This window comes from Hippocampus comes, unplaced genomic scaffold (assembly GCF_001891065.2).
Source record: "Hippocampus comes isolate QL1 unplaced genomic scaffold, H_comes_QL1_v1.1 scaffold196, whole genome shotgun sequence".
Lineage (NCBI taxonomy): Eukaryota > Metazoa > Chordata > Actinopteri > Syngnathiformes > Syngnathidae > Hippocampus > Hippocampus comes.
This window is the reverse complement of record NW_017806173.1, coordinates 239,911-260,191: the sequence shown is the minus strand read 5'-3', so window position 1 is coordinate 260,191 and position 20,281 is coordinate 239,911. Positions and strand designations below refer to the sequence as shown.

At 44.0% G+C, this 20,281-nt stretch overlaps 1 protein-coding gene and 1 long non-coding RNA gene across 5 annotated transcripts; one reads left to right on the top strand and one right to left on the bottom strand.

Annotated features, from left to right (window-relative positions):
- Positions 1-338: 338 nt before the first annotated feature.
- LOC109531869 (monocarboxylate transporter 2) lies at positions 339-16,154 on the top strand. Of its 4 annotated transcripts, none has more exons than XM_019896403.1 (6): positions 340-490; positions 2,344-2,415; positions 7,682-7,922; positions 10,429-10,572; positions 12,337-13,125; positions 13,448-16,154. In XM_019896403.1, the coding sequence occupies exons 3-6, from the start codon at positions 7,706-7,708 to the stop codon at positions 13,702-13,704; spliced, it is 1,407 nt and encodes a 468-aa protein (XP_019751962.1). In that variant the 5' UTR covers positions 340-490; positions 2,344-2,415; positions 7,682-7,705; the 3' UTR covers positions 13,705-16,154. The 4 variants fall into 4 exon arrangements, with proteins under 4 accessions (XP_019751963.1, XP_019751962.1, XP_019751961.1 ...); XM_019896402.1 differs by lacking the exon at positions 340-490 and adding an exon at positions 3,485-3,551 and having other exon boundaries at positions 2,092-2,415; XM_019896404.1 differs by lacking the exon at positions 2,344-2,415 and having other exon boundaries at positions 339-490.
- Positions 11,292-11,718, bottom strand: LOC109531870 (uncharacterized). The gene is made up of 2 exons (XR_002171263.1): positions 11,556-11,718; positions 11,292-11,477 (listed from the first exon to the last, which is right to left on the bottom strand). It is a non-coding gene; the product is annotated as an uncharacterized LOC109531870 (long non-coding RNA).
- Positions 16,155-20,281: the final 4,127 nt, after the last annotated feature.

Here is a 20,281-nt window from a genome sequence, read left to right as displayed (position 1 = left end):
TAAAAAGTAAAAATATGTCAGTTCATTCACGCACGAATAGCTGCTGAGTGCAATGTAGCGACTGTTGCTAACCAAAACCGTAGCACCCAAATCCATAAACTGTCTGAGATTGTCTCATATTCCCCAAAATGTCAACCCCAAAATAGGCGCCACACCCCTCTGCAGTTAACAAGAAATCCCCCTAGCCGCTAATTACATAAATGCTGCACCGTTTCTTTATAATCCAGAGCCATTTGGAAGATGTTGTGACGGCTGCATCTTTGCAGGGACCCCCCCGAGGGAGGCATTGAGGTGGGAAGGCGGCCTCACCTCACCCCCCTCCCCCTCAAAAGCTGCAGTGCCCGCCCGACCGCAAGCAGCTGGGCCCTTCCTTTTCCGGCCTTGTGGAAACAAGCTGACAGCAGAGGTAAACACCAAGGTGTGGAAAGAGCTTCTTCCTTCGGTGGTCTCATCAGTCAGGCAGCCTCGCACCATTTGAAGGAAAACACAGGTGGTGTATATACAATGTGGATAAGATGAATAAGAACTGTGCTCCTCTCTTGTTCTGTCACGGGGTGGCGGAGTGGACAGCGTTATTGGTCCTCATTCTACGACAATCACCACATTCCCCGTCATTATTCAGCGCGGATCCATTTATACTGGCAAATTGCCTTCCACGACAAAGTACCCCACCGCTGTCTTTGGTCCCTAACACAAAAATTAAACAGAAATTGGATTTTATGGTCCATTTGGCCAAAACTTTACTGCGCTCATAAAGACTAGGGGGGAGCTCTCCTCTGTGGGCGCTCTTCAAGGGCAACTTCTTTCAGACAGTGGTGACCTTATAGCGACCCCTGCTGTCGGGAAATGTCAGTGGCGCCAACTGTGTGTTTAAAAACAAAAATATAATAATAATCACTCGTCGTGATCGTCCAGCGATCCCCAACTTGACCCCGACAGGGACAGCTTGTCTTGTGTTTCTTCTGGCTGGACTGTTTTGGAACAGCGGGGTTCCGACAACTCTCACGTTTGTGTTTTTAGTCGCCGCATGAAAGCGATCACATTCACACAGGACGCCAAGAGCGAGGAGCATGGGAACGATCGCAGCCGATATTTCAAGATGTTTAGCGCAAGAGATTGTGGCATTGGATGAAACAGTCTCTTTGTCACGGTTAAGCATATAAATACTTTGCGAGGTCCAATGGACCTCCAACTTTCAGCGTTTTTTACATTTTTTTTATTTTAACGAACATCTCCACAGCCATGACCCCTGCTCTCCAATTTATGCGAATGGAACGTACTGCCGTCTCGAGCAATATCTTCCACAGGTATAAAAAAGACCGCTGCGACTTTTTAATGGCCACTTTTATTCTGGTAGCCGCTGTAGAAAACGGATCAAAACATTGCTTGACTGGCCACAAAATTAGGCACGCCTGCTTATGTCCAATGCTTTTTGAAAAAAACAAAACAAAAAAAAAAAAACAACTTCATATTTTGATGTCTCTATTTTTTTTATTTTTTTTATTTATTGTGTAAAAAAAAAAGTGGGCGGCCCGGTGCTCGACTAATTAGCGCGTCGGCCTCGAGCGTCACTTGCTTTGAAATTGTTGATAACTTCAGAGGACGGGAAATCGAGCGATTCCTTTATGAGAGGCCAAACGTCTCCCGCGCACCCGTCGCCGTACTCAGATAAACTTCTCATTTTGTTCCGGAGATGTACATATTGGAAAGGTTTTCTTGATTTCGTTGGATCTACATTTTTTTTTTAACTTTACATACAGCATTTTTTTATTGCACGTCTCGTGTGTGCTACTCACAACCACTAGGGGGCACTTTTCGCAGTGGCCAGGTGGCTATGATAGGCTGTGACGTATGAATAATGTAGCAGTGAGAAGTTTATTTATTTATTATTATTATTTTTTTAAAGTACGCCCTTTTGTTCACTCATGAGCTCGTCAGCGTTTACCTGACTCAGTGTCCCGTGCGGAACTGAACTGTTGTACGTTTTTTCCCCTCCCATCAGCCGAGTGCTTTTCCCCACGTTGTCACGTCACGGTATCAAACAGTTTTTTTTTTAATGAGGGGCTATAATAATTTTTCAAAGCAATGTTCGTCTTGGTTAAATCTTCTTACGAATGACATAATAGCCAACAGTACAATACAGTCCCGTCGAAGAATGCAACCAGTGGCGTGGCAATCCTCTGCCTCGAAAATAGCAACGTCGGCAACAGCACCGCCCTATGAGCGACACCAGCCACGTCACGCCATCAGGAAATTCAAACAGTCGACACACACACGCACACACGCTCACAGTCACACTCTGTACTCGCTCACCGAGAGCAAACGGCATCTTTCTCCTCCAAGGTCACCCAGCCTGCTGTACCCCCACCAGAGTCCGCGGACACCCACCGACGCGCCTTTTTAATCTCCTTCGAGGTAAACTAACGTTGAACGCGTGGAGTGGAGCTTGATTTCCACGGGATTAACCGAGTTTTCGTCTTTTTTATGAGGGGGGGTGGGTGGTAGTGGTGGGGGTTAAAATGATGAGAAATGTGTCCGAAAAGAGTGTTTATGTTTTATATGTTTTAAGTCTGCCCGTGTCTGTGTGTGTGTGTGTGTGTGAGATGGAAGACATGCGGTGGTGCGTTCACGTGTGATGGAAGACATTCGGTGGTGAGTTCACGTGTTGCGCGATCTGGAAAATCCAACTGGCGCATCATTGAAGTCCGCCATGAGTCAATTAAGTGCTGCTATTTTTGGAGCTCACTGCCTCTAGGCCCCGAGCTGTGTCCCTCTTCCTTACATCAGCAGCATCACATGCTAGAGACTAGCATCCTCCCCTTTTTTTTTTTTTGCGTGCCACATGTTGCGTTTCTAAAATTGGACAGATCTGATTAGTTAGCAGCTGTGCGAGTAGCGGTAGCTGCGTGACTCTTAATCGGCGCGGTTCGTCAGATTTGTTGTGTAAACATTTAAGTTGTGTCACATTGCTGTTTGAACGAGTGTGCTGCGTGTCCACACGAGGAAGACAATTCAGCGCACTAGTGGAATGCCTGTTTTACTAGTACTGTATCGTGTTTTTTTTTGGGGGGGGGGGGTCTTTACAGTATGACTTTCCTGAATGCTAATAGGACAACTGTTGTATGCTACAAGTGAGGCAAAACTGCACTAGTGGAGATGTCTGGTCACCAAATACTACAAATGAAGCAATTTATTTTTCCCAGTTGTGTCGCTTTATGACCTTTGAAAATGAGAAAAAAAAATCAGATGTCTTATAACACAATGCCCATCAGATGAAATGTACGTGATCAAATTGCGACACTTAATTTGATGTGGACACTTGGAGGACGAGTAGCACGCAATTGGAACGAGTTATGAGTGAGGTCAAAGTTCATGAATTTTCATGTGCTACCTGATGTGGCAGCCGACTGTCAGCTGAGTTTCGCCCCCCCTCTTCTACCTTTAGGCTCTCTTGCTTTTGTTCATTTTATTTTATTTTTTTTAGGATGGGTTCGGGATGGTGGTTTTGGGTCAGGTTTCAAGATCAGGACCTATTTCCATGGACTCCGAAGGTTTGTTGTGAATACAAATCAGCTTTGTGCAAACACTACCAACCACCTGATAGAGAACTTGCCATTGCCGCAGCGCTCACTGAAAGAGAAGCTTTGACTTCGATCATTCAGATTGCATTGATGACATCACAGCGCCTGACCAAAGCCACTTGGGGCCGATAGTCTTTTTTATTGAATTTTGTCTCTTTATTTGGAAATTGGGGCATTGGGATTCCTTTTTGAGTTTTTTTTTTTTTTTTTTTTTTAAAGCCCTTTTGTGCACCAAAAATGATCACCTGTATCCTGATAAACATGTTAGACTGTCCCCTGTAGTTACCGCCTGAAAGCGTTCAGTGCTACTCGTTGCTTGGGCAGCGCGCATTCATCCCGTTCGTTTAAAGATTCCGACCCCGGACGAGTGTATTTCCTGGATCAGCAGTCATATCGAAACCTACGAAGTGCGAGATGCTAATGCGCCAAATGGTTGGCTATTTCTGCCCGCCGGTCCAAGAAATTACCTTCGAGCCAGCTAGCATGCCTTGGCTTTCATCGCCACGCGACTTGGCTGGTGGGACGGACAGGGTCCCGGGGGGGGGGTCACTTCGAGGGTTTGATAAAGGGGAACGTTGACCACCGCTCGCTGTGAGAGATCGAGTTTCCTTTTGTCGAGTTGCCTGTAGTTAACACCTGTTTGTTTGGATGCCGTTGATATGTTCCAAAGGTCTCGTCGCGTAAGCTTTTTTTAGGAGTGCCTTTATTGTCATCATTCAGTCACGGACCCACCCCCAGGATTTGTCAGTTAACCTTCGGTACCAGTTCGGCAAACTCAAAACGTTGGAAGTGATCCTTCCTGCTTTCACGTGAGCCCCACCGTGATGTCGCCGCGCTCATAAATAATTTCAGGTGATCAAGTTACAGGACTGCTGGAAGTTGTATTGCGAGCGATTGCATCAGGTCAATAAAGCATGTCGACTCAAGTTTAAAAAAAAAAAAAAAAAAAAAGGTGAAAGGAGCGTCGCTTGAGCCAACGTATCCGATTGGAACACTCTACGAAGTGTTAGAATCCACACAGCAGCAGGCAGAATATTCAAGCACTCGTCAAAGCACGTCCTTGTCGGGCCGACAGACGCCGGCGCGCCGTTTTGGATTGGCGCCCGAGACAGTCAATGGCACTTTTTGTGATTAGATTTTTAAGACGTCGTTTTGATTTCTTGGGCTCTTGCCATCTCGTTTGTTGACTCGGTTTGCCGTGTGGCGCGGTGACACATCGCGAAAGAATCTGGCGTGTCGGTTTCCACCGAACGGAAGTTGTCGGCTCGGATGGTTGTGATCAGGAAGCAAAAGCCAAATTTCTCCCTTTTATTCATCGTCGGAATTTGTCAGTTTGAAGCTCCTTAAAAAGATTTTGCGGCGATTGCGCGCTGCCGCGACTTCAAGGGTTCATGATGTCGAGACACTGCGATCTGTTTTCACACGGTAAGCGCTCACGCGAGTGCATCTGGAAAGCAGTCGTTCGACATGAATATTCATCGTGTCTTTGCCGAAAGCAAATTGAGAAATTTTGTAAATTAGCGTTTATTCGTGTGTAAGTTGGGCGCTGTCTCAAAATCACTTGAGGGCGTTTTTTTTTTTTTTTTTCCCTCCAATATTTTCATAGGCGCTCCGGTTTCTGGAACTTTGCAACAAGAAGGGACATGATCAAGAATACAGCGGCTATAAAAAGTCTGCACACCCCTGTTTAAATGCCAGGTTTTGTGGGATTAAAAAAAAAAAAAAAATGACCAAGATAGATAATTTCAAAACATTTTCCCGTATAGCTCGATTGATTTATCTCGGTTAATTCATTCACTCCCAAAGACGTTTTTGAACGTCTTTCCAGTCTTGGTTTAGAATTGGCTGGGACTGAATGAGTTGATTATTATTATAATTTTTTTTAATCATAAAACCCAACAGTCGACCTGAGCTTTGTTTATCGGTTGTATCGACCAGAAATGTTGGCAACTGATCGTGTTAATGGGGCGGTTTCCTTTTTCTCACACTCGGGCAACCAGGTCACGGCTGCATTTCCTGTTTTTTTTTTTTTTGTTGTTTTTTTTTTTAAATGTTGCGTTGGCATTGTGAAATGTCAACTCTGCTCACGTGTGGGTGTGGGTGTGGGTGTGTGCGTCCTTTATTGTGCTCGATGTTGACATTCAAGGTTTGCAACCATGCTCACGAATTTGCTGTCTTCAGCGCAACCCCCGGACGAAACGCATCCGTCGTCTGAGCGATGCAAACGCCGATTAGAAGGCGACGCCGACGGTGTTTGCGTCGAAGAGCAGCGGCAGAGACCTTTGCCTTTGTGTTCCGCTGCGCGAGGGAGTGAAATAACTGCGTGGTCATCGTGCTTCGCCGCGCTATTGTTGTTTTTGTTTGCTTGCTTGCTTTTGTCAAACGCCTCGCCAGCCTGTTTGCTCCGCTCGGATCTGAATGCCGTGCTTCCGCTCAGTTTTCCGACTGCTGTGGGTCTTGGGTCTTGCGGGGCGGGCTCAAGGTGAATCGTGGGTTGGGCTCAACCTTGAGTCACAGGCAGGAACGAGCGCATGGCTCAAACAAGGGAGGTGGAATAACTGTGGGTCAGTGTTTGCACATGCTTTCCAGCAGGATACAGGTCTGCTGGTATGCCCCACCCCCCCCACCTCCTCCTTGTGCGTCACGTCACCGCTGTCGGTTTCTTGAAGGGCACTGAAGTCTTCATAACAGCCAGGCGCGAGTGACCTTTTTGAGTTTCTTGATTGGGGCCCCTCGCGGATGTTCACTGGGGAAAATGAATCAAGTCCGTCATTGCTTTTTGCACCGCATTCCCGGTGAATGACCACATCACAGGCGTGACGGCCGAGTCAGGATTTCGTGTTCGGCCCCCGTTGACACAGAACTCGCGGAAGCCGGGAATCGCCGGAGCTGTTGTGCGCCTCACAGCTGTTTTAGTTGTGCTTTTAAGATGCAGCTGGACCATGACACCCGCCACCCTCCCGACAAAGCAGCTTTTAAAAAAAAATGTATTTATTAATTTATTTATTTATGAAGAAGACTGCCTGTTCAACCTCTAAAACGTCAAGTCAGAAGGTGGAAAATTCCCCGTCGACTGCGCGCTATTTATAGCACCCCTACCCGACAGACCATCTACTGTATGGCATAGAAGGAGCGATAGTGCGAGCCTCCTCCTGTCCATGATGTAAAATGCTTTCCCGGTAATTAAAGGATCTTGCGACGACAGTGGTAGCTCTACTTACGAAATTAATTGCTCCTGGAAGAAATTTCTAAACTAGAAAATGTAAGTCGAGACACGTTTTCCATGTAAATGCACTAATCCGTTCCAAGCCCCCCCAAAATTCAGACATAAATGTTTTTCGAAAGCATCAAAATGCATTAAAATATGTCACAAAAACATGTTGGAATTCGATTATTGCACAATAAATGAGAATTGTGCACAATGTAAAAAAACAAAGAAGAGAGTAAAGAATAAAAATGATGGTCATTTAACTTAACTGGGTCCTCATCGGTTTTTTTGCCCCCCATGTTCTGTCTCAGAAGGGGTTTTTGCCTGGAGTTTTGTCAAGAATTGATCCAAGGACGTTTGCTTTTGTCGGCGTTTAACAATCCTTTTTAAAAATCCTTCCAAGGCAAAAATCGGCGTAGTGAGCGATCGCCCGACCGGTGAACACTTTTTCTGGGTGATTCACATTGACGTAAAACTCTCGGAACGCCTCATGGGCGAATGACGAGGACGCTGCATCGACACACATCTATCGATCTACACACAGACGCATATAGTAGAGGTCCCTCTTAGCCAATGGGATGCCAGGATGATGCTCGATAACAGCCAATGGCAGAGTAGCTCTAAGTATGTTGCGTTCAGGAAACTTGGAGCTGCGAGTAGCGACCCATACTGTATTTTTACCTTTTGTATCGGGAATTTTTTTCGTAACAAGAAGCAATAGTTTCCTGTTGAGGTGTTTCGTAACTTGAAAATTTAGTCTGAAGAGTAGAGGTACCGGTGTGCTTGGTTTTCTTCGATAGTTAATTCCACACCCCTACTTGGGATCTTCGACCATTCGATTTCCCCAAGTCCAAGCACAAATCGAACGAAACGATTTCTCTTCTCGTTGCAGTGAAGCGCCAGCGTCGGTCGAGAGATGCCACCCCCAGTCACCGGCCCCCCCGCCGTGCCCCCGCCCGACGGCGGCTGGGGCTGGGCCGTGGTGGTGGCGTCCTTCATCTCCATCGGCTTCTCGTACGCCTTCCCCAAAGCCATCACCGTCTTCTTCAAGGATATCCAGATCATCTTCGGGGCCTCGTACAGCGAAATCGCGTGGATCTCTTCCATCATGCTCGCCGTCATGTACGCCGCAGGTCAGTCGCGGCCAATTTGTGACGATATTTTTTTTGAAATGCATCGTCAGTTGAGCCAGCCAGCATTTACCGAATCGATCAGCCGCGTGAGTCGCTGTCTCGAGTATCTTTTGAAAAAGAGCCTCTCGCTGCCAATATTTGTTGTATGCTAATCCCACAGGCTTAATATCGGAGCTATGAAGTGTTGACACGTCATTTGCACGATTTAATTACACGTTTTCCACTCTGGCGCTTTGCCGTCGGATGACCTCGCAGCTCATTTGTTTCGTTTGGGATCAAAGCGGATTCATGTTACCAGATGTCCAAAGGCTTCGGCGCGTTATCAAGCGGCCACACTGTACTCTGAGCTGTTGTGTAAACATGCACGCGTACACACCCGCACCCACACACACACCCGGAACAAGAAACTAAACACGGACATCAATAGAAAGAAACTACGCACACGCTGATTCCATGACTATACCGACAACCCTACGGTGGAATCTTCGTTCCGCGCCCTCGTTGTTGATCAGTACAGATGGTGGCAAGCGCAGTCGAGAGAGCGGCAGGAGGATTACAGTGTGGCCAGATGGCAGCTCGCACAATGCTGCGGGCCTTCAGCCAAAGTGGGAACAGGAGCAGGTGAAGCCGAGCAAGGCCGACTGCGAGCATATTTTGACCACAATCCGATGAACAGAAGTGATTACAGACCGCGTCACGTCAGTGATTTGTAATTGATTGAGCATTACGGTTAGCTCAGTCAAGCAACGTGAAAAATTATCAATGGCGCACCTCCTTCGACTCCGATCAGTGTATCCCGCCTCTCGCCGAAAGTCAGCCGGGATAGACTCCAGCTCATCCGCGACCCGATTGAGTTCGAGCCGTATAGGAAATGAATGGCTTGATGATTTTAATCCCATGTAAAAAAAAAAAAAAAATCCTATCAGGGATTTAGTCAAATGAAGCCTCAGTGATTGGAGGATTGTGGCATGCGGCAAACGCGGTGATAAAAGCCTTTGAGGGCCAACGATGAGGTCATAAATGTGCATTTATCAGTGATTCCAAACTACAACCACGGTAATAAAATCAACATTTTTAGTGTGATAAGTTCCGGCCGAGTTGGAAGAGTAGAAGCTGAAAATTGTGTCGGGACGCTTTTCAGCATGCGTTACATCACGCAGCTGGATGAGCTAAGCATTGCTCGCCGGTGACGTGTGCAATCTGCAGACTGTGCGCCGGCGCGGGATCAGTGTAGTTAATCTAGAGAGAGTGACAGTGACAAGCGAGAGTTGCCCTTGGGTGAGGTCGTATTTGAGTGAAGGCGGGTAGTTGACGGGATGTCGTGGAACAACAGCAGCGCTTATCTCCTTAAGTCGGATGTTTGCTGACGGTTCGCGTCCACGTTTCACTGTAAGCTTCGCTTTTGTGTTATATCGACACAAAACAGGTCGCATTTTCCGCACGATAAGGCACACCTAAAAGTGTTCACTTTTCTCAAAAGTCGACAGTGTGCCTTAAAATCCGATGCGCCTTATATATGTATCAATATTCTGATTTCCTGGACGTCGTATTTTGAAATGTTCTGTCGAGCGCTTTGTTACAGCTGCAACGATTATCAAAGCTCGATATAAATAAAGCTGTATTGTATTGTATTCCCGTTAGCGTAGCTCCATCTAGTGGATGCATAATGCAACTGTAGCCTTTATTGTCTCTTCTATTCTATGCACCTTATACGGTGTGCCTTATACATGAAAACAGTTTTAAAAGAAGCCATTCGTTGAAGGGTGCGCCTTATGCTCCGAAGCGCCTTACAGTGCGGAAAATACAGTGTAGATATAATCATTTGCCACAATATGCTGTGGCTCTTGAAAAGCCAAAATGCTCGAAAATGCCCGGCAGTGAATAAGTTAAATGATGTCAACCTCATGTCAACCTGTTTTTATTTTGTTTTTCGTGCATTCAAAATGTTTAGTTTATTTTTTTTTGCATCAGAATAGCTTTGGAAGTTGCTTGGCTGATTTTTTTAATTAACCGTACCTCATTAAAATTGTTGTGCACGTAAAACATGGACATATCTCGCCACAGGACACCCTCTTTTGGGCGATCCAGGTGGTTCTATGACATTTTGATCCTCTGCGTGTCTGGCCAGGAGATGATAAGCTTTATTTTTTTTTCCCCCTCCAAGGAAGTTCATGTGCACTTTCCGTCACCCCTTGGAGGCCTCCCAAAAAAAAAAAAAAAAATCGGATCACTGGTGCGAATGCAAATAAGAGCAACTTTTTCCTCACGGTTAGAAACGGATTCACGTTCAACAAATGACGATCATCACCCGTTTTGATACGAGTAGGATTTCAAACGCTTAGTTTGGAGTCTCGTTGAGGTCCCGCAAGGTGTAACCTGCAACCCGATTGAATCATCAGGCATCCTCTCCTTCTGATCTTTTGTGTGTGTGTGTGTGTGTGTGTGTGTGTGTGTGTGTGTGTGTGTGTGTGTGTGTGTGTGTGTGTGTGTGTGTGTTTTTCCCCAGGTCCCGTCAGCAGCGTGCTCGTGAACACTTACGGCTGCAGACCCATCGTCATGGTGGGGGGCTGCCTGTGCGCCGTGGGCATGACCCTGGCTTCGTTCTGCACCAGCGTGGTGCAGCTTTACCTCTGCATTGGCGTGATCGGCGGTAAGTCCCTCGCAATCCACTTAACTCGGCTCCCTTGATGAGCTTCTGCCTCGAAATAGGCGGCCGGAAACGAATCGGACGGAAAAGTGTTGACGTGTCAGGTTAATGTGATCGGGTTGTATTTTTAGATATCAGATGAGCATTATTCACTCTGATGTTGACATACTCCGATTCCGTAATGTGCATTCAAATCCACTTTTCCTGAAGCCAACATGACACGTGTTTGTATTTTAATGATGGAAAAAAAAACAAAACAACAACTCAATAACCAAGCCAGTGGCTTTGTCTATTTGTAACCTAATCATGCATTTGCAAACACCGCTAAAAGACCAGCGAATACAATTTCAAAATCTTCCACTAAAATACAAGTATGGGAAAATTTTGTTCAAGTCAGTTGCTAATGCAATATGAAAATCGTTCACAAATAATTTCATTTAAATGTGATGTAAATAGGCTGTGTGAGATGAAAAAAAAAAAAAGGAAAATATGTATGTAACATGCATTCAACTTGGCAGTTCGAATTAAAATTATATTTCTGTTGATAAAAAGAATTGTATAATTATTTTTAGAATTATTTTATATATATTATCAGGTTACCGAGTGCATGAAAGGGTTAAAGTGGAGTCCAATAAATGCATTTTGTTGCAGAATGTACCTAATACTTTCTGTAGCTCCAAAGTAACAAAACCAGGGCACGGTTTCCAAATGACGGGTGTTTAATAGTGTCTTTAGGGTTGCCCTCTTACACCAGCACCGTGAAAACTGTTGGTAAAATAAAATACATTCAGCAATTTACAATACAGAAACAATATACGAGGCTAATACAAAAATGTTGGCTAACGCTAACCTCATTGCCGCCTGCCACTTCGGAGGTCTTGGGCAACAAAAAAATACACTTTTGGGATCTACATGACAAAATATCACTATTAAAATCAGGTCTTACGTTTAGTTACATATACACAGCCAAATAAATCACAAAATACCTTCAACAGATAGCGAACAGTCCTTTTAGCTGCTGCTCTTCCTATATGTCTTGCGTTCGAGTGTCTGTCCGTGACTGGGCAGGAACCACCTTACCACATCGCAAGTCTTGCGATAATTGCCATAAAATCAAAATGACGAAACTTAATTTATGTACAAAATAAATATTTCACGACGTGAATAAATAACGTACATAAACCAAAAATGTCCTCTTTGCCTTGAAGTAGAAACAAAATATTATTCATTTCCAACTAAACTATTCTGATGACACTTACACTTTCTGTCATGAAATTAACTTTCTCGTTCTATATTTATGATCTCTTTTTTTTTTTCAAAAAGGTGCAAAAAAATAATAATAATAATTTAGGGGGACAATGGCGTGCGCAAATTTTTTTTTAACTTTTAAAAGAGACCCTTCCCTCCGTAATTATGTCCTTTCGGGGACAGCGGTTACGAGACATGTTGTTTTCTCTTATATTAACTCATTCACTCCCAAAGACGTTTTTAAACGTCTTTTCATACTTGGTCTAGAATTGGCTGGTACTGAATGAGCTAATTCATCTTAATGTCACAGTTGTGCATCAACCACAACAAATGGACCCTTATGTGTGTTGCCATCCACTGCCTTTATTTATTTATTCCCCCCCGCGACACTTGAGAAAAAAAATCACGATGTCGGTTATCATTATTTCTGCATGGAAGGGTTAACTGGGCTGCCAGAGAATGATAGTATCATAGTAACGCCAACGTAGGTGACGAATCTGATCTCATCTTTCCGCGTAGGACTCGGCTTGGCGTTTAACCTGCAGCCAGCCCTCACCATGATTGGCAAATACTTCTACAAGAAGCGTCCGATCGCCAACGGGCTGGCCATGGCCGGCAGCCCCGTGTTCCTCAGCTCCTTGGCCCCGCTCAACCAGTACCTGTTCAACCACTTCGGCTGGCGGGGGAGCTTCCTCATCCTGGGCGGCCTGCTGCTCAACTGCTGCGTGGCCGGCTCGCTCATGAGGCCCCTGGGACCGCCGCCCTCCAAGCTGAAAAAGGACCAAGTGGCCAGCGCCAAGGAAAGGCGGACGCCGTGGCAACTCCTCAACAAGTACCTGGACCTGTCGCTCTTTAAACACCGCGGCTTCCTCATCTACCTATCGGGCAACGTCATCATGTTCCTCGGCTTTTTCGCGCCCATCGTCTTCCTGGCGGCTTACGCCAAAGACATGGGGGTGGACGAGTATTCCGCCGCTTTCCTCCTCTCCATCCTGGCTTTCGTGGACATGTTCGCGCGACCCTCCATGGGCCTGCTGGCCAATTCACGGCGGATCAGGCCCAAGATTCAGTATTTCTTCAGCTTCGCCGTGCTGTACAACGGCGTGTGCCACATCCTCTGCCCGCTGGCCAACTCCTACACCGGCCTCGTGGTGTACGCCATCTTCTTCGGTTTTGCGTTCGGAATGGTCAGCGCCGTGCTCTTCGAGAGTCTCATGGACCTGGTCGGGGCGCCGCGGTTCTCCAGCGCGGTCGGACTCACCACCATTGTGGAATGCTGCCCGGTCCTCCTCGGGCCACCAATAGCAGGTACTACCTCCGAAATTGAATTACGTTGGGGCATAACAATCAATCTTTGGCAACGTCATGTTAGCGACGTGACAAATGATGGGAAGCTGAGCCGCAACATTCGCCCTACGGCAACTTCCCCAAGCAACAGTTTTCTGACGTAACCCTGGCGCAAGAGCCAAGAGGTGGAAGCAGTTGCTGAGAATTTAAAGCAACAATTACGCCCATCCCCAATTCCGGGATAATACAAATAGAATGTGTATGTTTTTTGCAGCTCACAATATGCTAATTACAATTTAAAAATATTTTTGGGAAACATTCACACGTTTTTATTGCCTTGCAGGGAAATTGGTCGACGTCAGCAAAAATTACAAGATCATGTATTTCTGCTGCGGCGCCGTCGTGATCTTGGCGAGCATTTGGCTCTTCATCGGCAACTTCATCAACTACCGGCTCGTGGAGCGCGAGCGCAAACGCGAGCAGTACAAGCCCACCGGGTCGGAGGATCCCGACGTGCCCCGGAAGCAGGCAGAGGCGGAGGTCAACGAGCCGGATGAGGAGAAAGGAAGGGAACCTATACAGCGGGAAACCAACATGTAAGACTTTGTTTTTTGTGTTTGTTTTATTTCCGAAGCTTTCTCACGCCATCGGTGCGAACAAACCGAGGTTCAAGCCAAGAGAGAGTGCCTCGCGGTGTTCCGCCTGCATCCTTTCAAGGTCCTCTGCAACTCCTCAAAAACTGTCAAAGGAACAAGTGTACAGAACAATGCATAAAGACTCATCGGATTCACTGTTAACTCCAAATGTTCCACATTGTCACAAGCACTCACAAAAAGTGGAAAAAAATCAACACATTTAGCGTGGAAAAAGCCAGAATGTTGCAATCAATGTCCTAGAATTGAATCAAAATGTGGCAATAGTGCATTGCTACTTTTTATGGACCGAACCAGCTCCCCAAAGGTCCAGTGTTAAATAAATGAGGAAGTTGCTCGCCTCTCAACGCACGGATGACCATTGAAGCTCTAAAACGGCTCCGACTGGTTGACCGTGACGACATCATTTATGCAAGGCAGTCAGCCCTGAGTATGTCGCCGAGCAGGAAATGCAATGCAAAAGCTCCTCATTGCAAAATACGACTGTTTCCCTTGACCCCCCCCCCCCCAGTGCCCTCTAGAGACCCATCGGGCAAAACAATCTGCGGCATAACAATCCACTCCTACTGTACGAGCTGCACTTATTCCTCCAACAAAAATAATCGGAATAATCTTGACTTCACCTCACGTAAGACTGAATGTATTCTCCTTTGCGGGCCTTAATAATGAGATAATAATGACTTGCGTAACTTTGAATAATATACATTGACACTGGTCACTTCATTAGGTACACTGAAGAGGTCCGGTAACTAAGAATTGTGATTGTTTTCCCACAGAACTTGAATGATATCATGTTTATTTTCTCCTTTTGCCTCATGAGCAGATTTTATTTGGGTCGCCGTTGGGGCTGAACGATTTAGGAAGAAATTTGAAGCTTTTATTTTTATTTTTTTTTTCCACTCAATATTGCAACGGTGATTTAATATGCGAATATTTTTAATTCAATGGGGGGTAACATTTCGTCTGTCTTCTGATTCATGCTTGAAATCGGACAATGCAACATCTGGAATATGTCAACGGTCAAATTGCAGCCTTTGCAATTAGAATCTTTCATCATATCGCAATTATATTGCAATTGTAAATTTATCGTTTAGTCCTAGTAGACATTGCCTTAATTGTAACGGAAGGAATAATCCTGGAAGTAGTGGAAAGTTAGTTACTGAAGTCAGCAACGCTTATACGTGAAATTATTTTATTTTGTCTTTGGTCCTACAAAAAAAAAAAACATTTGTGCTGTTGGTGCATTTCTCTCCAAAGCCAGTCGTGCTGTTGACCAAAACCGTCCACGTTGTCACGTCGTTTTCCAAAGCATTTTCTTTCCAAATAATAATATTCCTCATGAAAGTTGGCCAAGTATGTCAACGTCAAAAAAAAAAACAGCTGCTACACATTTATGAGTTTCTAGTTCAATGGAGCACTTTATTTCATTGCGTTCCACCTGAGATTCTCCCCCGGAAACGGAGCCAGTTGAAAATCGACGATTGTCTAATTTTTACAGCGCGATTTTTTTTTTTCGACGTTAGCAAAGTCCACCGTCACTGTGCTTTGAATGACTTTGAATGTTTTCTCGTTGAATCGATTGAAAAAAAATCACTATGCAAACTCCCTTTTGTCCCTGCTGATTTTCAAGGAGCGAGGGGGTGGGGAAATAAGCCGGGCTGTCACATTTTAATGGTGAAACACCGCCCCCTGCTGTTCGCATCAGGTTAATCAGGCTGTGTGCTCGCTCCTGTTGAGAATCGTTCGAAGCTGTGATGCGCTTGAAAACATGTCGCTGCTGGAGACGGGACGTTCTCCTCTTTTATTCCATGTTGTACAAAGGCAAACATGTCTTTGTTTTCGAGCCGGCATATTTATTCACTGAACAAAAAAAAAAAAAAAAATGTTAGACTATGTTAACTAGAAGCAGACTTAAAATCTATCTGCTGTGTATTTTTTTAATTTATTTTTTTGGGGCTTGTTTGTTTGGTTTGAATTAGCAGGGTCAAAAAAAAAAAAAAAAAGAAACTTGGCGGATGATTTTGAACAAACACGGTTTTGCTACTGGGAGGTTTTCAAGTGACTCTCTGGTGCCTTATTATATTATATCATCATCATTAACATACACTTGCGTTGTTCAAACACGCGTGCGTTTCGGAGTCGGCTTCTTGTTTGAGTTTCCGTCAGTAAATAGCCGACGCTGAAGGCTTTGCAAATTGTCTTGTTGATGTTTGACCTGTAGCAGACAAATTTAAGCTCAACCTGATGTCATTTCTGGATGGCTTCACTACCTCTGCAGACGTCCTTTCGCGCTGAGGACAAACAATACAGCAGGGGGTGTCGATACAAATGAAGTTTTATTTTATTTTTTTCTGGTGTCTCCTTTTAGGTCAATAAAGTATATTTCCAACCCCAAAATATTGAACGTCTCTTTATCTATGGGGGGGCGGGAACAACCAGGTAAGATGTCATCTGATGAGGTATTTGTTCAAAGTTGTGATGTTTCAAGTTAATTTCAAAAAGTCATGATATACAGTACCATGAGTGGAAAAAAAATACTTGATGGTGAATACAATTTGAATGAAAATTTGACTGGATCCCGTACTTGAATTTTAATTTTGCAGCCAAAGTGTTTTCAACAAATATTTGAACGTATTACGTTTACATTCTCTTCAATATTTAAATGTAAACAATGTAAGATTTTCATTTGATTAAAAAAAAAAAAATGATTTTATTTTTTAAATATTTTTTATTTTATTGCAAATCATTTTATTGACTTATTTAAATTGCACTTTATTTAGCTCAATTTATTTACCTCAATTAAAAAAAAAATTCAGAGGTTGACAAAATGACAATTTGTGTTTTTTTTTGTTTTTTTTGAGGGGGGGTTGCTATTTCCGACCAAATACTTCATCATCTTGCAAGCATTTAGCATCCTCCAAAAAAAAAAATTCCTCCTATTTTTAAGTTACAATAGAATCTCCAGAGTCCAACACACCAGTTCAACTCTTGTTTGCATGACAGCCCCCCCACCCCCCATTCGCAACAATGCATTCCGTTTTAAATGTCCGACTGAACAAACACAATCGATTTATTTTTTTGTGTGTTCTCAAAATGATACATCGCAACCAATGCAGTACTTCTCTACCTCATGTTGGTGGATGAATTTGTGATGAGCAACCAAAGTCAAGTCCTTCTTGTGCTAATCTATCATTTGCAGCCAGAGGTGCCAAGAGGCAAGTCAGCACCTTGAGTCATAACATGTGAACGTGGACCCCCTCCCCCCCAATTAATAGTCGGCGCACACGCTCATCAGGATGGGACGCGCATCTCTCATTAGACTCAAAACGTGTGACTCCTCTTGGTCTTTGGCTGCATTAAACTGGCTTCATAATCAAGCACGAGTTGCAGGGGGGGCGGGGGAAGGAAGAAAAAAAAAATCCCCACCTCTTTTCTTCCCTCATTTGTATGCGCTGCCTCGGCGAGCCGGTGCACGCCGATGATGGCTGGAGACCCTCAGGCGGAGTTTGAGGCTAGATTTTAATGGGACAGTCAGGGTCAACCGGGGAGGAAAGAACAATAAGCCTCTGCAGGTCTATGTGATCAGCCGGACCACGGACCCCGCACAGAGTGATAAGATGGTGTGAAAATAGGCAGGAGGACGACGAGAGGGGGGTTTGGAGTGCATGCATATGACCTTCAAAAATCGCATCTGTTTCCGGCATGGCTCCGCTTTGCCAGAAATTCCAATAACAGCACTAATGAACTTACAACAGAGCACCAGATAGTTTATTAGGAGTTGCCCCCCCCCCCCCCAAAAAAAAAAATTTAGATTTTAACTAAGAAAAAAAAATCCTTCACCACAAGCAACTTTGAAAGTATGGCCGGTCAAAATATCATCATTATTAAAAATAGATTTTTGCCTTGATGACTTTCAATGTAGCAAAAATTTACGAAGCTTTTCAACTAAAAGTCAATTGAATTCGTGGTACAAATTTAAAATTGGTGTTGAAATTTAGAATTTGACTTTCTTCATTGTTTGATTCTTTCTCAATATTTTCAAAAACAATAATTTTATAAGTATAAAAAAAACCCACCCCGACTCTTATTTTGAAAATGTACCAGCAACATATTTATTTATTTTTAGTCGATCCACCAGCCGATACATGGAGCACATAATTTGATCAAGATAAATGCTTTATTTTATTTTTCATTTAAATTGCAATCTTACAAAAATGGCTTTTATTTGTATTATTTATTATTTTTTTAAGACAAAATCAAATCTAACCCCCTTAACACCCGCTTTTGAAAATATGTCCTGAAAAAAATGTATTTTTTTTTTTTTTTCAGCCCTACAAATTCTGACAAAAGTATTCTTTTGCCTCTCCTGGAATAAGTCCCGCGCTAACAATGGCGAGTATCAGTCTACACATTCCTATGACAATGCCGAAAGCCTACTAGAACATCTGAACTTTCTTTGTGGTTGCGCAAAAGCACTTTCAATGGCAACGGTTGTGTATGCCGACTTCCATGTCGCATGAGTTTGAATGTGATTGGCTCATTCTGAGCGCGGAGGGCCAGGGTGTGCACACTTTTGCAACCACATCATCTATTATGAAGTTTATCTGTACTTGATTTTTTTGTGCTTTTTTTTAATATTGTAAAAACCTACACAGGGGGTATGTAGACTTCTTATGAAGAGGATGAGAAATGAATCTTTCCAAGTGAGTGAAAACTGACACTCACTCAGTGGCCGCCCATGTAATAGAGCGAAGAAAACGGCCGACGGAGCATCACTCCACGTCGCTGTTCTCGGAAAAAAGTGTGCCGACAAAGCCAATAAAACGGGCAGCCCCGAGGTGCGATGACCCAAAATGGACCTTTTGACTGATCACTTTTGGCTACAAGCCTCGACCGTGTCTCAACAAGACACGCATTAACCTTTCCGCCGTGACTTTTTTTTATTCCCCCCCCCCCATCCCTTCTTCTCGCGCAAAGATGGTCCACTTTGAAGTGCCTCCATTTAACCTTCATTTAACTTTTGTGTCATGCGCTCCCAAGCGAGCCGCTCTGACAGCGGAAGCCTTTAGAAGTCAGCAAAAAGGCCCGCGGCTGTATATGGCCTATCAGCACATCTGTCTGCTGAGCTCCATGGCCCAGGTTGGAAACGGGTTTGCTCTGCTGCACTGAATGCGTATTGTCAGCAAAAAAAAACAAAAAAAAAAAAAAAAACATTAATGGCGCAACAAGTCAAATGATTTAACGCAACTACCAATTCCGTCACATGGAAACATCAGATTGAGATGCGGTTCAAAATGTTTGAGCGTGGCTCAGTTTTAATGAAAGTTTTGAGACTGCTTTTTATTGCGTAGGTGTTGGGTGTACCTAATTGTGTCCTACATTTTATTTTTTACACCCCCCCTCAATATGTCAGTGTTTGGCCGGCCCAGTGGTCGACTGGTGAGCGCGGCGGCCTCACGGTGCAGATGTGCAGGGTTCGATTCCGGCTCCGGCCACCCATGTGTGGAGTTTACATGTTCTCAGCGTGCCTGCATGGGTTTTCTCCGGGTATTCCGGTTTCCTCCCACATTCCAAAAACATACGTGGCAGGTTCACGAAACACTCTTAAATTGTGCCTGGGTGTGAGTGTGGTTGTTCGTCAATGCGCGCCCTGTGATTGGCTGGCAACCAGTTCGGGGTGTACTACTGCCGGCGACCCTTGTTGAGGAGACGCGGATCAGAAAGTGGATGGAAGGATGGATGGATGTCATTTTTAGGGGATTTAAATGATAATGAGCTTGTTGGAGTCCATTTTTTAATGTCTGTTATGAATTCCGAACAAAAACTCTATTCAGCATTTGTCACTGTTCTATGGAAGTTAGGTGTGTGCAATGTATGTAAATATGAATATGTACAGTATGTGTATTTGTATGTATGTGTGTATATATATATATATATATATACATTTATGCAGACATAAAATTACTGTGTGTGTAAAATAAACTGGTTTGTGAACAGGGGTGAGTAGCCTTTCTTGTTTTTTTAATCCACTGTACATTGATTTTTATGTTTTTAGCTGTCTATTGTCTTTTTTTGAAGGGCTTGTGAACAGGGGTGTGTAGACTTTTTTTTTTTAATCCACTGTACATTGATTTTTTTTTTTTATTAACCATCCTTTTTTAAGGGCTTGTGAACTAGGGTGTATAGACTTTTTTTAAAAATCCACAGTAAATTGATTTTTATTATTTTATTTTAGCTGTCTTCTCGATTGCCTTTTTTTAAAGGGCTTGTGACCAGGCATGTGTAGACTTTTTTTTTTTTTTTAATTCATTGTACATAGATTTTTATTATTTTTTGCTGTCATTTTTTTTAAAGTGCTTGTGACCAGGGGTGTGTAGACTTTTTTTAAAATTCCACTGTACATTGATATTTTTTTTAGCTGTCTTCTCAATTGCCTTTTTTTTAAAGGGCTTGTGACCAGGGTTGTGTCGACTCTTTTTTTTTTTAATTTTTTTTTTTAATTCATTGTACATAGATTTTTTTTT

What these genes read in the sequence shown, in the direction of transcription:
- LOC109531869 (XM_019896404.1), top strand. Translation starts at nt 7,706, where the DNA reads ATGCCACCCCCAGTCACCGGCCCCCCCGCCGTGCCCCCGCCCGACGGC. An exon ending in CGCCGTCATGTACGCCGCAG is followed by an intron (nt 7,923 to 10,428) that starts GTCAGTCGCGGC and finishes GTTTTTCCCCAG; the next exon opens with GTCCCGTCAGCAGCGTGCTC. An exon ending in CTGCATTGGCGTGATCGGCG is followed by an intron (nt 10,573 to 12,336) that starts GTAAGTCCCTCG and finishes CTTTCCGCGTAG; the next exon opens with GACTCGGCTTGGCGTTTAAC.